This window comes from Egretta garzetta, unplaced genomic scaffold (assembly GCF_000687185.1).
Source record: "Egretta garzetta isolate BGI_Z169 unplaced genomic scaffold, ASM68718v1 scaffold195, whole genome shotgun sequence".
In the NCBI taxonomy this organism is placed as follows: Eukaryota; Metazoa; Chordata; class Aves; order Pelecaniformes; family Ardeidae; genus Egretta; species Egretta garzetta.
This window is the reverse complement of record NW_009259591.1, coordinates 391,553-407,483: the sequence shown is the minus strand read 5'-3', so window position 1 is coordinate 407,483 and position 15,931 is coordinate 391,553. Positions and strand designations below refer to the sequence as shown.

At 46.9% G+C, this 15,931-nt stretch overlaps 1 protein-coding gene across 1 annotated transcript in view; it reads right to left on the bottom strand.

The window, feature by feature from the left end:
• The window catches only part of ANTXR2 (ANTXR cell adhesion molecule 2), a 105,067-nt gene that overhangs the window by 27,573 nt on the left and 61,563 nt on the right, over nt 1–15,931 (bottom strand). The window contains exons 12-15 of the mRNA XM_035893563.1: nt 14,934–14,975; nt 13,795–13,890; nt 9,736–9,903; nt 8,446–8,526 (exon numbers count right to left, since the gene is read on the bottom strand). Of these exons, the coding sequence (XP_035749456.1) occupies nt 8,446–8,526; nt 9,736–9,903; nt 13,795–13,890; nt 14,934–14,975 (387 nt within the window). The remainder of the gene's footprint in view (nt 1–8,445; nt 8,527–9,735; nt 9,904–13,794; nt 13,891–14,933; nt 14,976–15,931) is intronic.

Below are 15,931 nucleotides of genomic sequence, written 5' to 3'. Positions count from 1 at the left end.
ATAGGGAGCAGAACTGAGTAACATCCTAGCAGCCCTCAGGCTCTTCTGAGAATTTTCCGCCCTACATAATAAACTTTCTTCTGGGATCATACTCTACTTCCTAAAGATACCTGTCCGTCATTTTACAACCATTCCAAATTTTAGAAGGTTTTATGTTGTACTATAATGTAAAATAAAGTATCATCCATCTACTTGGGTACAGAAAGATATAAAATGTGCTACAAGCTACCATGCGCTTCCCACCCGCGTCTCCCCTCTCTGATCAGAGGGTAATTCATTGCATTCAGCAAGGAAAGTTTATTTCAGACCATCAAAGGATTTCTGTTGTTTCCAGTGGAAAAGCATGATCATGAATTCCAAGAAAATCTAATCCTTTTTAATTTGATCCAACTGATGTAAATGGCAGGGTTTGGATTGCTAGACTGAGTAATAAAGCTAGAGTGACACTGTGGGAGAAAGCTACAGATAGAACTGCGTATCAAAAATACGAGAAGTCGAGAAGTCCTGAGCCCTGGCGTGCAAGCGCTGCAGCGGCAGTGGAAGTGCTGCCCTTGGAGGGTTATCCTGAACCTTCCCAGGCCATGGGTCAGTGAAACCGGTGCTTATCATCTGGTTAGCTGCCCGACAGAGGCTGGTGGAGAAAGACGGTGAGCTTAGCCCATTCAAACTGAAGTGATGGATTTTCATTAGCATTTGTCCACCATGGTTATCGGAGGTTGCAAAATTAATTTCAGACTGACTTGAAAGGAACAGAATCGTATGCATCCATATATACCTTAGTGACATGAAGCAGTGTTACTAACTCCATCACCGGTAATTGAATTAACTTTTTCTAAGACTCTGTTAACTTAGATGAAGGCTATGGTACAAGCCATCAAAAAGCAGCATGTTCGAAGTAACACGAAGCCTTAAGGCTGCGGGCGCGCCGTTAGGTTGCATTGTCGAGGGACAGAATTCAAATGTACTGAGACATTCACATTTACGGGTGAGCCTGAACCTTACCTGCCCATGTATGGCACAGTCACTTCTTTTACTAGGTAGCAATATCCCCTTTTAGGCCCAGCATACAAACAGACCGAGACAAGAGGCTTTGTCCTGGTGTTGGCTGGGATGGAGTTAATTTTCTCCGTCGCAGCAAGTTTTGGATTTAGCAGGAGAGGAATGTTGCTGACACGCTGATGGTGCAGGTGGTGCTGAGCAGGGCTTGCACCAGGCAAGGAGCGGGGAGGGGGCACAGCCGGGCCCGCCGGCCCCAACTGCCCAAAGGGGGCTCCAAAGAGTGACCGCTGCTGGGGACGGGCTGGGCATCGCTCAGCGGGTGGCGAGCAGTTGCATTGAGCATCCCTGGCTTTGTGTATTACTGTTATTACCAATAGTGTTATTATTACTGCTACTGTTTTACTTTATCTGCATTACTAAACTGCCTTTATCTCAACCCACGGGTTTTCTCTTCCAGTTCTCTCCCCCGTCCCACCGGGAGCGGGGAGTGAGCGCGCAGCTGTGTGGCGCTCAGCTGCTGGCTGGGGTTAAGCCGTGACACGTGTACGTTACTTGAAGGCGCGCCGTAAAGATATATTGTAGCTGGGTTGTTCAGAAAACACTGTGGTTTATGAAGACTGAGTCATTTTTAAATGCTAACTCCAGTGTTTAGGGGGTTTTGTTAATTCCTTATGGATCTGTACTTCACAAGAGACTTAGATATGCAAAAACTGATTTCAGAACAAAACCGATTTTGAATTATGGGAACAGCATAAAAAGATCAGAAGCAATAAATGTAATTTTTGATCATTTTTCTTCTTTTCCTCCCCACTGCCCGCCTCTAACGTGCACTGGTCACACTGAGCAGCGTGTGCTGTAGTCCTTCCCAACTTCCTCTCTCCTTGATTCTGCAAGGGCTATGCAATCAATGTCAAGGTAATGGAACAGCTCCCTCGCCCCGCCTTCTTTTTGATAATGTTGTATTAAAGCTAATGAGAGAACTTGCATGCATGAACTGATTAACACGTGCAACCGCTTTCAGGCTTTAGAGACTCTTGTGTCGGTACAGTGAGTACCCGGGTGGGCGTATTCGAGCATACTCTGAACTCAATTAGCCACCGTTTAGCACAAGCCTATCATAAACCCCTCCTAAGTGAGTAAGCTTCCTTGAGGTCTGGGCTGCCACAGCGACCTGCAGGTAACGCTACCGCCTTCTAGCTGGTATATAAACTCTAAAAACAGTCTTTTCAAGTCGTCTTCATCTCCCAGGGGGAACTGGGCCACTCTTGGACTCAGTTGTAAGTCCTCCCTGATGATGGGCCTTTTCTTCTCCCCCTAAAACACAGCCCTTAGACCCTTCTCTCTAGCCTGAAGTATCTCAAACCACTCTTACTTGCGGTGAACACCTCATGAGCAGACTTTTCAGCTCCTGAGTAACCAAGAGGTTGCCTTCTTACAGCGCTGGTGTTTTGCTTTGGAGAGCAGGAGGTGGCACGGCCGAGCACACTTAGCAAGAGATGGGAATCTTCTGCTGTCACCCGCAGAGGACGTAAGACAAAAGGCCCCCCCGCCCCGGCTCCATTTCCATACATGGGATTAATCGTGTGAATTATCTGCCGAAATTTGTAGCGCAGTTCAAAACTGCCCAAAATCCGAATGCCAGGCCCCTGTCCCAGCGTTTTCTTCCCTTGCCTAGTTTATATGCTCAGGTTGTCATTTCGTACGGCCTCGGTGGACGCCGAAGCGGTGCTGCGGGGATTTGTCACACAGCTACGTAGCTGCAGCTGGGGATAGCTGCACCCCCCTCCGCTCTGCCTGTCCAACAGTAACTTCTTCAAAAGTAAGAAAGGGAAAAAGCGAAGGCCTAAATACAAACTCATCCAAACTGAGAGAGATGAAAACAGTGATGTTCCTGTGTGTGATCCGTATGTGTCCGCGTGGGCAGAGGGACAGAGACATGTGCTGCACTTCAGTTAGACCTGACTTAAATCTGCAAATCGCAGATTTGAAAAGATCATCTAGATAAATGGCATATATAACGACAATGGATTAATACACATATCAACTCAAATAGAGCTGTACATGTTTGTTGTGTGGAAATTGAACCTTTGTGCAAAGCGGGGGTTTCGTTTTCATCCCATTTTGCTGAAGAGCGCGTGATGCCTCTGCGCACGCAAATGCTTCTACAGTTATTTGCATGCACATATACATGTAAGGGTCTCTTTATACAGAGATGTATGTATGTGTAGATTGTGTGAATGTAAATATAAGATGGGCCATATGTCCCAAAAGTCCCAAAAGAGCGTCTGATGCTGATATGTAGACAGTGTGTTAAGGACCTTCCTAATTAATAACCCAGATTAAAACCTCTTGGCAATCAATTAAGATTAATGACAGAAGTCATTCTCTATCCCCCTACTCCCGCGTCTCGGGCTGTGAAAACCCTGGGTCGTGAAACTTTAATCCTGTTATCTGCTGCCTTCTTCATCTGAAAAGCCTACAGATTAACACAGCAGACATTACCGAATTTACAGCCAGCCGCTCGGACAGCTGCCCTACTTTCAGCAGTTAATGGAAAAGGAACTAATCTGGTTAGGAGCGCAGGACTAGTGCATAAATCTGGGTGCCCAAGACAGTTAAAGCTGTCACGTCTCTTCTGGAGAGGAGCGACCGAATGAACCTGTCGGCTTTCTTCTCGCTGCTTCCTGACGGTGCCTGGTCTGTCTCTGAGCTGGACTAAGGGCAGGCTCGGCGTTCACGCCCACTGCGCAAGGGGCTCTGCCCAAGCGGTGTCCCGGCTGGCTTTGGTTAGAAACAGGCTGCCCTCTCCTCACTGGAAGCCAGGTAGTGATAAATATAACTGGTTTTACTGCAGTCCACTCCGTAAAAAAGGCGTTTTGAGGAATTAAGAAAACAGATTTGTTCTTTCCGTTTTGAATCGTGCCCAACGAAACGAACAGTTATTAACAAAACCTGCACTGCCCAATGAAGTGTTTCCTTTTTCATACCGCTTGGAGGGGGGGAGGAATTGTGGTGCTCTTTAGGACGGCAGAGAAGGCGTTTGACAGCTGTAGCAAATCCACACTCTACCCAGGAAAGATTGGCTTTTCCTTCTTTAACAGGCATTATCCCGGCGCTGCCAGCACAGCCTACGGCACCGCCATGCCCGGTGCGGCCTACTTGTTGCATTTCAGGAGGCGCAAAGCACTCATCTTTCAGATCGCCGTTTGTGCGCTAACAAGGACAGCAAGAATTCTGCTGGCAGCTCAGCTTCTTAAAATGCTCTATTGTAAGGTATATCCCAGCTTCCCAGAAGACATATCCTAGGCTGGCATGACAGCCTTTCCACCAGGACCATCACCCGACCACACAGCCTGCTGTTGTCCAACAGCAACGGCATCGATTAGGTGGAGCGGCGTGGTCGCCGGCGTGGCACGGCCTCCAGGGACCCGCGCCAGGTCTGTCAGAGCCGCTTTGCCCACTGTACTCTGTGGGAATACTGGTCACATGGGCTAAAATGTTGTGCCCTTCAAACCGACACGCAGCTTGCTCGCTTTCCGCTATTTGATTCATACAAGTATTCACACTCTCACTAAGGAATGCTGAAGGCTCGCTTTAAAAAGAGCAGCAGCACTCATCTGCACAAGGGGAGGGAGTGCCAAAAGCGGCGGCCTACGTGGATGGGAAAATATCCTTGTTTCTCCTAACACCAGAAAAACATTGTCTTTTAATAAAGACGATGACTACTGCTTTCATTGACTGACAGCTAGCAAATCCGACTATTAATAACCACTCTAGCTAGGAGGGGGCACCCCAGAGGCAGGCGGGCTGGCCCCTCCTCGACGGCCCCCCGCAATCCCATTTTACCAGAGGCGAAGCCGTGATACCCATTTACAAGGAGATGCTTTTGGAGGAAGTACTGCTGCCTGGATGTTCTCACTGCAGAATATTCTTCTGGGTCATCGGCACAAGAAAATTCTCTAAGTCCATCATTCATAATCATGCTTCTCTCTTGGCTGTCGCTCGCATTTTAGCAAGAGAGGCAGGTGTCCTCTCCAAAAGACGTTTTTTCTTTTACGCAGGCCAAGGGACGATTGTTTTTCTGAGATTTCATTCAGTTGGAATTACTGAACACACACAGAGGGAACGGTACCATGGGCCTCATCTCAGAATGCAACACTGTCAAAGTGTGGGATGCTAACGGAGCTATAATGCAGAATATAATTTTTGTGTGTAATGTAGAGATGCTCATTAGTTGCAACAGCTACTTGTATTAATCCTGCAGCCATTGTTATTAAAGAATCTTTAAAGCAGGTAAATGCTAATAGGCTTGAAACTAAAAGCAAGTACAAGTGTCTTCCTTTTTATTAGGCTGTTCTGTAACATGAAAAAAGCTGAAAGTATTCTGTAGTTCTGCTATGGAAATTGTTCTAGAATTAGCCATAGATTTTTGTCCTTTCACCAGTCAGGGTGGTTGCACACTGATAGGGCAAAAGCTTAAACACCGGTGCCACGGGCTGTCTGCGGCCCAAACAGACACGTGCGTGCATAAACGTGCACAGGATCGGCATCTCAGCCACTGTCCAAGCGCACAGAGCAACGAGGTCATCTAAAGGATGTGAAAACCCTGATGATCACCCTCAGGTGCTCAACTACGAATCAGAAACTGAACACAAGGATTGAGAGACAAGCCCAGGACCCTAGCGCTCCCATTGCGACCCCGTGCCAAGTGCTGTTCTCAAGCAGAGGTGTTCCAGTACGGACACGAGGGCCGGCGCTCCTGCGCAGCGACACCGTAACGGCGCGCGCCTCCAGCTCTGCCTCCTAGCCAAACAACGCCGCGGACCGGAGGCTGCCACAACCTCCGCCAAAGCCCTCGGACAGTTAACTGCTTTATCAAAGTACCCCACCGCTGCTGTGGTTCGTTCTTCTTTGCCCCTTTTGTAAAAGAAGGATAGAAAGTATAAAATGGGAGGATGAACGCGGGGTAATGCATCATTTATAAATTATCTTGTTAGTGCAGAAAACAAACGTGGCTTTGAAAACAAAATCTCCTGCTGCGGACTCCGCTATGTTTGATGGGAGCCCTTCAAACGAGTTCACGGCTTCACGGAGGCTGTTTACGTGGGGACTTCGATCTGTACCTGCTGTCCCCTGTCACTCCCTGGAAACTTGGCGGCAGATGTTGCGGCGTTAAGTTGTCTCTGAAGTGGCTCTCTGTCCTCATCTCCCCACCACAACAGAGTCAAACTACATTAGATCTCTTTATTTGTGCCTCAGGCATGTTTGGGAGCGCAGCTGTGTCCACCCCCACTCTACCTTTAGTGTTTCAGCCCCCAGGCAGCAAATGTGAGACCAAAACTGTTCTGCCACTCTTAACTACATCTGCTGACAATCCTGCAGCCTCGCTGCAGGCTGCCGAGGACCTGCGCCTCCGCTCCAAACAGATGTCGGCGACAACCTGCTAGCTCACACCTGTACAAGCTTCCCTAACCTCACGGATTGCTAGCTGAAAAATTTATGACTCGGAGGACTTCCATCCACAATCAAAGCTTCCCGGCTCAACCGCGCGCAGCCCTCACGCCGGGCCACCCTCGGCACTGTCTGGCAACACGGCAGAGGTGGGAGAGGAGAGAGAGAAGGAAAACAAAGCTCCCTCTGCTTTGATACTTCATGCCTAAGTTTCAATTGCTTGATCAAGGACTTGAATTCAGCAGTGAATTCTTCTGCAAATGGGAACTACCAAGTTCTTAAACAACGAAAGAAGGACGGCAACACACAACAACTATGCGGCTGCTGTTTACCCCAGCAGTGCTTCCCAAGTAAGTCCACGTATGCGTGTCTCGCTGAACGCACACGACTGCTCGTCCCTCCGCTGGCTGACACCCATCACAGTGGTACGGTGTGGGATCCCTACCCAGCAAGTTACGAACGAGTAAAAAGATGTAGTTTTATTTCCCCCAAGATATAAAATACCATGCCAGACAAAACTGGCACTCCCTCGCCGTCACGACTGGGTTATTAGGTTTTATTCATCGGTGCCAATTCTGCTCTTAGTGGGGATGCTAAAGATCAGCAAGCTACTTCTCTGTGTTTCATAAACCACAATGTTGGTCAGCACCTCCCTGCCAAGTCCAGAGAGGGCAGGTGCCCGAGCTCAGAGTGGCTCAGCAAAGCCTCCCCTGGCAGGCAGTTTTTACCGTGACTACCTGTCTCGATGGTCAGAAATCCTCAGAACAGGGCCTGACTGACATTTTTTCAGCCTGTTCAGTCACCGTTTCTTCTACGTTCCTATTATATTGAATTTACCTGTTAAACTGTATCATACCGTATACCTTGTATGTAGATCGGCTATTGCTAGCTCTGCTACGTGTAACGTGCGTCACTCGTGCCGACAGTAAAGAACTTGCCTACGTAACGACGCGAATGGTAACGCTGGTATTTGACTGTGCTCCCTGTTTCCAGCATTGCGCTTTGTTATTCTGCCTCTCACAACACTTGTCCTTGTCTTAACTAAATCCTACCTTTTCTTCCTTTAGAACAGCACCAAACGTTTCCCCGGGGAAAGCAGTCGAAATACCGATTACCCCCCCCTTTAACCCCTAGAATTCTTTGGTGTCGCCTCTACGGTGTACACTGCAGAAACGGTGTTCTCGCCCACTACTGCTTTGTGGTACGAGAGCGCCTGACCTGTCGCGCCCAGCCGGGGCCAGCTGGTTGAGAAAAAGCTGCCGTCTCATTTAGAGGGAATCGTTTCTCCTGTGTCTCTTCTGATGTGTCACTAACAGGAAGCTGAATGGTCCCAGTAGATTTGTAATACCTCAACGATAAATTAGTCCCTGAGATAAATGCTGAGACTTACAGTAACACTTTCTTGAGGAATAGCAGTCAGAAATACACAGTTTAGCTTCACTATAAAAGGTCTGAATAATAACTTTACTTCCCAGTCCTAGCGGTCCTCATAGTGGAGGCCACTTTTTCCTGGGTCGAGAGTGTACCAGAAGAGAGGATTGTCTGAGAAACGAGTTTCCTCACCTTTTTTTTCCGTGAAACTTGCCTTCAGCATGGAAGTGTAAAGCCACATGAAGCACTTGCATGGAAGTGGTGGTGCCTTAAATTTGATACGGTTTTAGTATTCTGATTGCCAGACTCTACTCTCATAAATAGCTGGTTGTAGAAAGATTTGGGAACTTGTTAGCGTTTGCACCGAATCAAGTGTGTGCAATGTTTTTGATTTCCAGAGGAACGCACACAAAATGCAGAATGCTTCACTTTGCTTTCAGGAGATTTGTGTTTCTGCACCATGTCTAGGCTGGTGCCATGCATCTTTCAAGGTGCCGTTCTTTTGGCTGCAGTGCTTGCTTTAGTTAAGGTCACAGAATTACCAGTGCTCAGCAGCTGCCAAAGCCTGGCTGTAACCCGCCTCTCTTTTGCCCACCGTAGCGGAGACACGCGCCACGCACAAACCTCATCTCCTTGCTGTGGTCGCATCAAAGAGACTCTGTCGTACTGCCTTCGTAACAGCGCCCACAGTGCGTCCAGCCGACCCTGCAGCAACAGAGCAACGGGACTTTCAGGACAATGAAATCAGTCAACGGAGAGCACACCGCGCCTGCCGAGCTACCATCCAAGGAGATCCATGGAGAAATTTACTGATGGAACCGAGCACCAGTTCCTTAGAGACGGATAAGCGAAGTGTAAACTCGGGCTGCGTCACCCGCACCACGCAGCGGAGGTGCTGCCCTTTCCCATCGTGGACGCCAGGTACTGCGCTCTCGCCTCCGCTGGGAGCCGAGCGGCTGTGACCTAACCCACGGTTACTTGTGAGCAGTCTGCAAGTGATGTGTTTATTTGCCCACACTTTGGGCTGAATTGCCACGTGCCCATTTCTCCCACATAAATGTATTTGGTTTCACAGCATGTATACAGCAAGTTCATCGTTCTCAGGAAGGCGCACAGCCGCTTGGCGCTGCACAGCAAGTCCCACGTACAGAGAATGCAGCAGGTTCGCTGCGAGTGCCGAGGCCGCCTGCTTGCCAGAAGCGGCCCGCTCCGCAGGGGCAGGTTGCAGACTGCGCGTGTGTGGGGCCAGCGCGTCTTCAGGAGCTCCTGGTGGTCACAAAGGACTTACAAGGAGTTGCAAAGACACAACAGATGTGTCCGTACTCCCAGCTAAACCTCTGTATTCTCTGTTCTTACACATTTAAATCAAGGTGTTTGTGGACACATCTTCGGTTTTTAAGAAGAGCTTGTTACGGGTTTGCAAGTGACTCGTGGCATCTACGGAGGAAAATGTCTTTATTTTATGCTGTTTATTATGTTTTGCTTGTATGTCAGGTGTTTTGCATTATATTGTTTTATTTAATTTTTTGCTTTCCTTGGTTGGTAGCGAGTAGGTATGTTTAAAACTTAGTGTAACAGCCACAAACTGTGCAGTTTTAGTCTTAATTAGATATATATCAAGATAGACCAAATTCCAATAAAGCCCCCATAGATTTTAGTACTCTTACTGTGTGATATGTCCCTTTTTTGGGGAAGGATAACAGAATGTGGCAGTCATGATTAAATACCGATTTTAGGGCTAAAAACTGCTCCTGCTGTTCACCCTGAGTAGGTGTTCACTTTGAGAATAGCGCGTTACACTTGAATGGGAATACTTGCAAAACATTGCACAGTTCAGCATGCGTAAGGCTGGTAAGGCGGGCAAAATCCAGCCTTCAGTACAAAATTACACTGCACTGAAGACTGAAAGATTACCTTAATCGGCGTGTACCACTTCTCCTGAATGGCTGGTGAGGTAGGCTTTGGTTTCGGTGGTTTAGGATGAAAAGGTTCTTCTGGTTCCTCTGGGAGTTTCACCACAGCATTTTTTGCTTTTTCTAGTCTAGCCCCTTCTTCAGTGGATCCTTTATCACCCCAGCGCACCTAAGCAAAGCCAGAGTTCAGATGTAAATGCACAAAATGCGTAAAGTGTTGCAAATAACAGAAGAGCTGAAAAAACTTAAATTTGGAAGAAGTTCTGAATAAACAAAAGGGGAGCTACTGAGGAAAATGTTCCCTCTTCATTTTTGACGACAAGCGTTCTTAGTTAAATACATTTGTAAATATGAGTCTCTCAGTAGTGAAAAGTCAAGAGAAATGCTGAAAGAAAACTCTACCATGCATCACACAGGCTGTACAGGAGACAGGCAATCTGGGAAATGTTCTCCAATTAATGATGTAAAGATATCATTTCCAGTTCTGATATATTCTAAAATACCAGACCTTAGTCTGGCACCAACGAAAGCCTAGATTTTTGTCACCCCACATCTCCTTGATGAGAACCTCGGTGTAGACAGAAGGCAATACGTGAGCAAGTCTTAGCAGAAGTTCTGTGAAACTGCTCTGGTTTTCAATAGTTCTGCAAGAAGGAAAATACTGGAGAAAATGCCAACAGATCAGTCTAACCTGCGTAGTAAGGAAATGTAAAACCTGGAGCCATGTATATGTGATCAGTGCCACAAGCGTATAAGATATATCCAGAGGGTTCAGAGAGAAAGGAAACTTGGATTACTGCTGGTGGTGAGACACGCACCTGTTTCCACTTCTATAAAAGGTTGTGCTTACTGTGCTGTAAAGAGGAATTACAGGAAAAAACCTTCCCTCTAGGAGAGATGATTTGTCTTGCTGCAGTAAACTTATTTCATCTTGTAACTGGGAACACCGTGCGGCAATCTGAGCAAGGATGTTTGCTGTATTGTACAAACAAACCTAGCAAGACTCTTACTTCATCATCCAAAAAGAGCACCTGAAAGCTGCGGCTGAAGTTTGAAAGTTCTCAGTAAAAGTGGCCTGGGTTATTTCAGTGCAAGACTCTCTAAACCGTGCTATCTGCTGCAGTCTAGCCTGTGAGGAGGACCTGATCCACCTAAACCCAGGCAAGCAGATTCTGACATTACATTTTGGGTAAATGAGTCATTAAACCGCTGCTGGGAAATAGCTAGGCATTGCTGCAGGACTCCACCAGCGTACTTGTTTTTTTCAGGGACCCCCTAACTGGAGATGCCAGGCGTGAAAAGAGAGGAACCCAAGTAAGAAAAATCAGAGACGACTGACCTTGCACCCTGAGGGGAAAACGAAGAGCATCGCTGCCCACTGCTTGGTAGGTACGTGTCAGTTCTGTCTCGCTACCTGCCAACTCAAGCACTGGAAAAGTAGGCAGAAAGCGGTGGGATGTAACAACTCTCCCACTGCAAAGGGGCACGAAACCATTTTGCTCGCCAGGAACAAGACGTGCCCCTGGTCTTCCTTCTGCTACCCAGAGGGAGGGAGAAAACTGCACCAGGTCTTGCTAGAGGCGCTCTATAACGTGCCGGGTTAACTATGCCGTAGGACAGGAGAAGGAAGCAGCCCAGCTTCTTCATCCTCATCAGCGCCATATGCAGAACGTGCTGATGTGGGAAGCGAGGAAAACGCGCAGGGGGGCAGAGTCTGTGCCCCTTCAGAAAAATGAAAACCTTGGAGGAAAAAAATCTTGTCATTTTACCACCCAAGTGGTTTTTACCACTGTAATCTCAATGTAGAGAATGAGAGCAGGGAAGTAGGACAGAGCTCAGGTTGGTCTGTAACACGGTAACTCACCTGGGAAAAACACAGACCATCATTTCTTAGGAGGGGGATTGTTTTGAACCTTTCCGTTATTGTGAACTTTACTGTTTGGCTTGCTTAGTCATTTCTTTTTCTCACCGGGGAAACCTCTCTCTGCAATATTAGAATGGGCTTTCATGTCCAAGTAGGCCCTGCTGAGTCATTAAAATGCATCTGCATCTCTCACTGTGATCAATGGTACTTTTACAGTGGTTTTTATGAGGTTGTTAAAATGTATTTTAAACACTGTTAAAACCATTTAGAAATAGATGGTGGATTCCTCACTGATAAAATGACCTTCTCCTTCCGATTAAAGCGACTTCACCCAGAACAAACCAGAATTTGTGGAGTCTGACAACACAACTTTGACATAAAAACTTGCTGCCTGTAATGGGTGGGGCCTAGAAATGACACCATAGAACTTGAAAGCAATGCCGAAAGACAGACCTAGGGAGACTGAACAATACTGGCAAAATTATTCTGGACTGTTGCAAAGAGGAGAAGCTAGCGGGGAAGGCAGGAGTGAAGGAGTAACTGTCCCGAAAGAGATACAGTAAGCCAAGAGCAGTAGGACGGGAGCGATAAGTGCAAGTTTACTGGTTTGCTTTCTTCTTCTCTCTATGCAGGGAAGCTGCCAGAAGAACCAAGCTGCTGGAAGAATGGCAGAAGAGTAGAGCTCAGAGAAGCGCTAAAAAATAGAGAACTGCATCTCCACGTGAACTGCAAACAGGGAAGAAATGTAGTGACCAGCAAGTCTTTCGTTGGCCACAGCACAGAAGCCACTTTGAACTGTCAGGTAAGGAATAACCTCCCTCACGTGAGCAACATGCTCTCTTGAGCCAGCGAAAGGTTTGAGGTCCAATACCGCTCTGTCCGAACCGCTGGGAACGGGCTGTTAAGCCAGTGTTTCCCTCAGCCCCACCGTTACACATACTACGGGACAGAGCTGAAGCTCCATATTCAAGTGCTGAGGCATTTACGATGTGGCGCCCAACCCTGAAATTTGTTAGTACTCTGGAGTCCCCGAGAAGGACAGAGACACAGCTCCACCGAAGGAGGTGCCTGTCAAGAGCCCACCCTTGCGTCCTCAGCCATTCCACTTGGTTATATCCTTAGCCCTTAGTCCTGCACAAAATTCCTAGGGCAGATGAAGACATTTTCTAAGCTAAACATTACTTCCTGCTCTCTTAGAAGAAGTGGTGCTGTATTTCTGCCCTGTGATGGACATGCGTTTCTGTATGGTACCGATGTCACTTGTGTTGTTAAGGTATCTCTGTTTCACTGCGCAAGATACCATTCATAAACTTTATGATTTAAAGCCTGGAACCGCTCCTGGAGGCTCACCATGGCTCCCATTAGAGAGTCAGGCTCTGTAATTCTTTATGTTGGTGTTTTCTAGTTTGCCTCAGAAAAGCACTATGCAAAATGTTTCTTTTTCTGAAATCTGAAGCTGTTTGAAATTAGCAATTCTGACCTGCCGAAGGAAACGCATACAACTTGCATGAACTTGCATGTTCTTCTGCTGCATTTAAAAAGAACTCAAGCAAAGCTAACTCTTAGGCCAGTACCTTTAAAGTTTCATCAAGATACACCAGTATGGCCTATGTGGGTATTTCAGACAGAGTTTCCCAGACTGAAGTTAAAAACTGCATAAAACCGCTTTGCAAATTCCATAAAGGCTGACTTGACTATAAAATCTGACATAAGGACGTGCCCATAAGGATGCACATTTTTCATTCTGTTTTAATTAACATGATGCTATCATGTCTCTTCGAAGACAGGCACTGTTGTCGCTGTGAGTTCCTTTGGGATCAAGCCTCTCCTTAGCGTCACCATTGTCAGCGCATTTGGCTGGCCCACACTTGGAGGACTTATGTTTCACTGTAATTTCTTCCAAAACATTCAGAAAAGGCTCTCACTCTCTCTTTCTCATTAGCTTGATGGAAAGAGCATGTCTTCAGGCAGCTATTTAAAGTTCCAGTCAAATGGAACTACTGAAAGCTGTTCTTTCATAGGCAAGGTCAAAATTGTTCGATACGCTAAAAAATTTTACGAGGCTTATGTCACTGGGAAGGAAGCATGCATCACGCCCTTGCATTTTCAGTGCGCTCTGAAAGCCTTTGTTTCCACCATTCGCAGCCTCGGAGAGCGTGCGTTGTGGTGAACTGGCCACCTCCATCTTGTACAAACCTCCATCCTTTTAATTCCTCCAACTCCTCGTCCACCGTAGTAGGAAGCGTCCACTGTCGGCCATTTCTTGGTAGGCAAGGGCTCTTGTTCTTCTTCCTGTCAGTGAATTCAAATAACGTTTAATTTCAAAAGATACTTTCCCCCCTGCTAAGAGCCTTTTTAGTCTATTTCACTAGAGTTCACAGAGAGTGAGTTTTCCCATGTTAGGTGTGAAAGATGAGATATTTAGGTTCCCCAAGTGTTTACCAATTTCCAAACAAAATCTGGTCGTGTTTGGAATTACTTTTAATGTTTTGCATGGGCAAAGCACTGGTGGTGACTGTTAGGAAGGTCCAACTGGGGACTCTAACTGTGTATTCTACAGACAGTCACTCGTTTGCCTCGTCCTTTTCCTTTCCACTAACAAAAATAAGCAGAACACACACAAAGAAAAGGATTTGCAGTGGCTTCTTCTACAGAAAATATAATGCCTTCAAAGAGCCAGATCATCAGCCCTACTCATTTGGATTCAGCAGACGGTGTTCAGCAGATCTGCAGATACGGGTTACACAGCCGATCACAGTTTCCTAAGCCAACCTTTGTCAAACTCGCTCTTGGCTCCCTCAGCTCAATGAAGTGTGCCTCATCATGGACTTAACTCTCCGAGTGCTCTTGAGTAAGCTCAAGCAATTGGCTAAATCAAGACCAAGGGGCAAAAACACTGAAGATGCTAGAAGATTCTCTAGTGCGTTTTTGCCCATAAGATGGAGAGAAATCCCCTCGTAAGGGTCCTTCGGTGTGTGGAATGCCAAAGCTGTGGTAAAATGTTGTTTAGGTCGTACACGAATCTTTAGACTGTTACACAAGAGCTGCTCGGTCCTGCTTTTGCTGCAGAATGGGAAAAATAATGTTCAACTATCTTGGGATAAAGCCCCTAAAGATTTCTGTGGATTTGCGCTTAATTCATGCCACACTGAGATGACTGAGACAGAACAGAGATTTGGACTTTGGCCATCCCACTCTCAGCTTGAGGCTTCCCACGGGGCAGTTCTTTCTTCTTCGGCAGCTAGGACAAAGAGCCGGATTCGCAGAACACAGGAAAGCACAGAGGGCTGCTATCACGTAACCAGCGTGATGAGTGGAGCGCCATCATACCGTACCTCTATTGGAGCTGGCGGACGTGGAGGGGGATCTTTGATGACCTGAAAGAGCCAAACATATAAAAGCATAAGGAATTGCACTGGCAGCATCCAAAAGGCAACAGAAAATTTTAAGAGTGATCTGTTTCCATCTGAGCCCCCCACATCTGCTTGCAAACTGGCAACCGCCACTGCCGAGTCCCTTGGGTATCGATTATCAAGGCCTTCTGGAAATTAACACCATCCGTCTAATAGAAAATAACATCAATTGACTGGCAGACACTCTTTGGGCAGACGTGTCTGCCACTTTGCTTCCTGACCGGATAAGACTCAGTCATCCTAAGTAATAGCCAGTGATGAAACCCCGTGGAGTTAATTAGCGAGCCTGGGAGGAAAAGCATCCCAAGATCTATGTGAGGTCTTGCGTAATGTTGGGCCAAGATGCCTGCTTCCTTGTGCCATGCTGCTGGATAATTTCTGGCCCAATGACAAGTGTGAAATGCCTTCTGGTAGCTCAGGCTTCACCTCTAGACGCCCAGATCGTTTCCGCAGATCTCATTTCAGATCTAATAATTTTAAGTATGTAGCTCCTTGACTGTTCAGTGTGGAACGCCTGCAAGTGGGAGTTACGTTCACAAGGCTTCTTCAACGGTTCCTGCGTAAGGAACCCTCTCTTAGGTTCATTTGCTTACAGCTGTATTTAAACCTCTACCTACAGTTCTTTCCCGTTCCCTTTCTCATACACACCCTGTAAGTCGCAGGGAGTTCCCTGGTACTGACAGGAATCCACTGAACTGTGCAGGGAGGGGAAGAGGAAGGCAGCGCCCCTCTTCAACGAGTAAGATGAAAACCGAACGCGCAGCCGTTCTTCCACAAGAAGAGCAGGTTTGTAAGCTAAAAAGAAGTACTTCAGTGATAGCAAGTAATTTTTTGTGCTTGAATATTGTATAGAAATGACTAAAAAATACGCCATGAATATAGGGGAGTCTTGTTTCTGCTGAGCCTTAGTATCATACAAA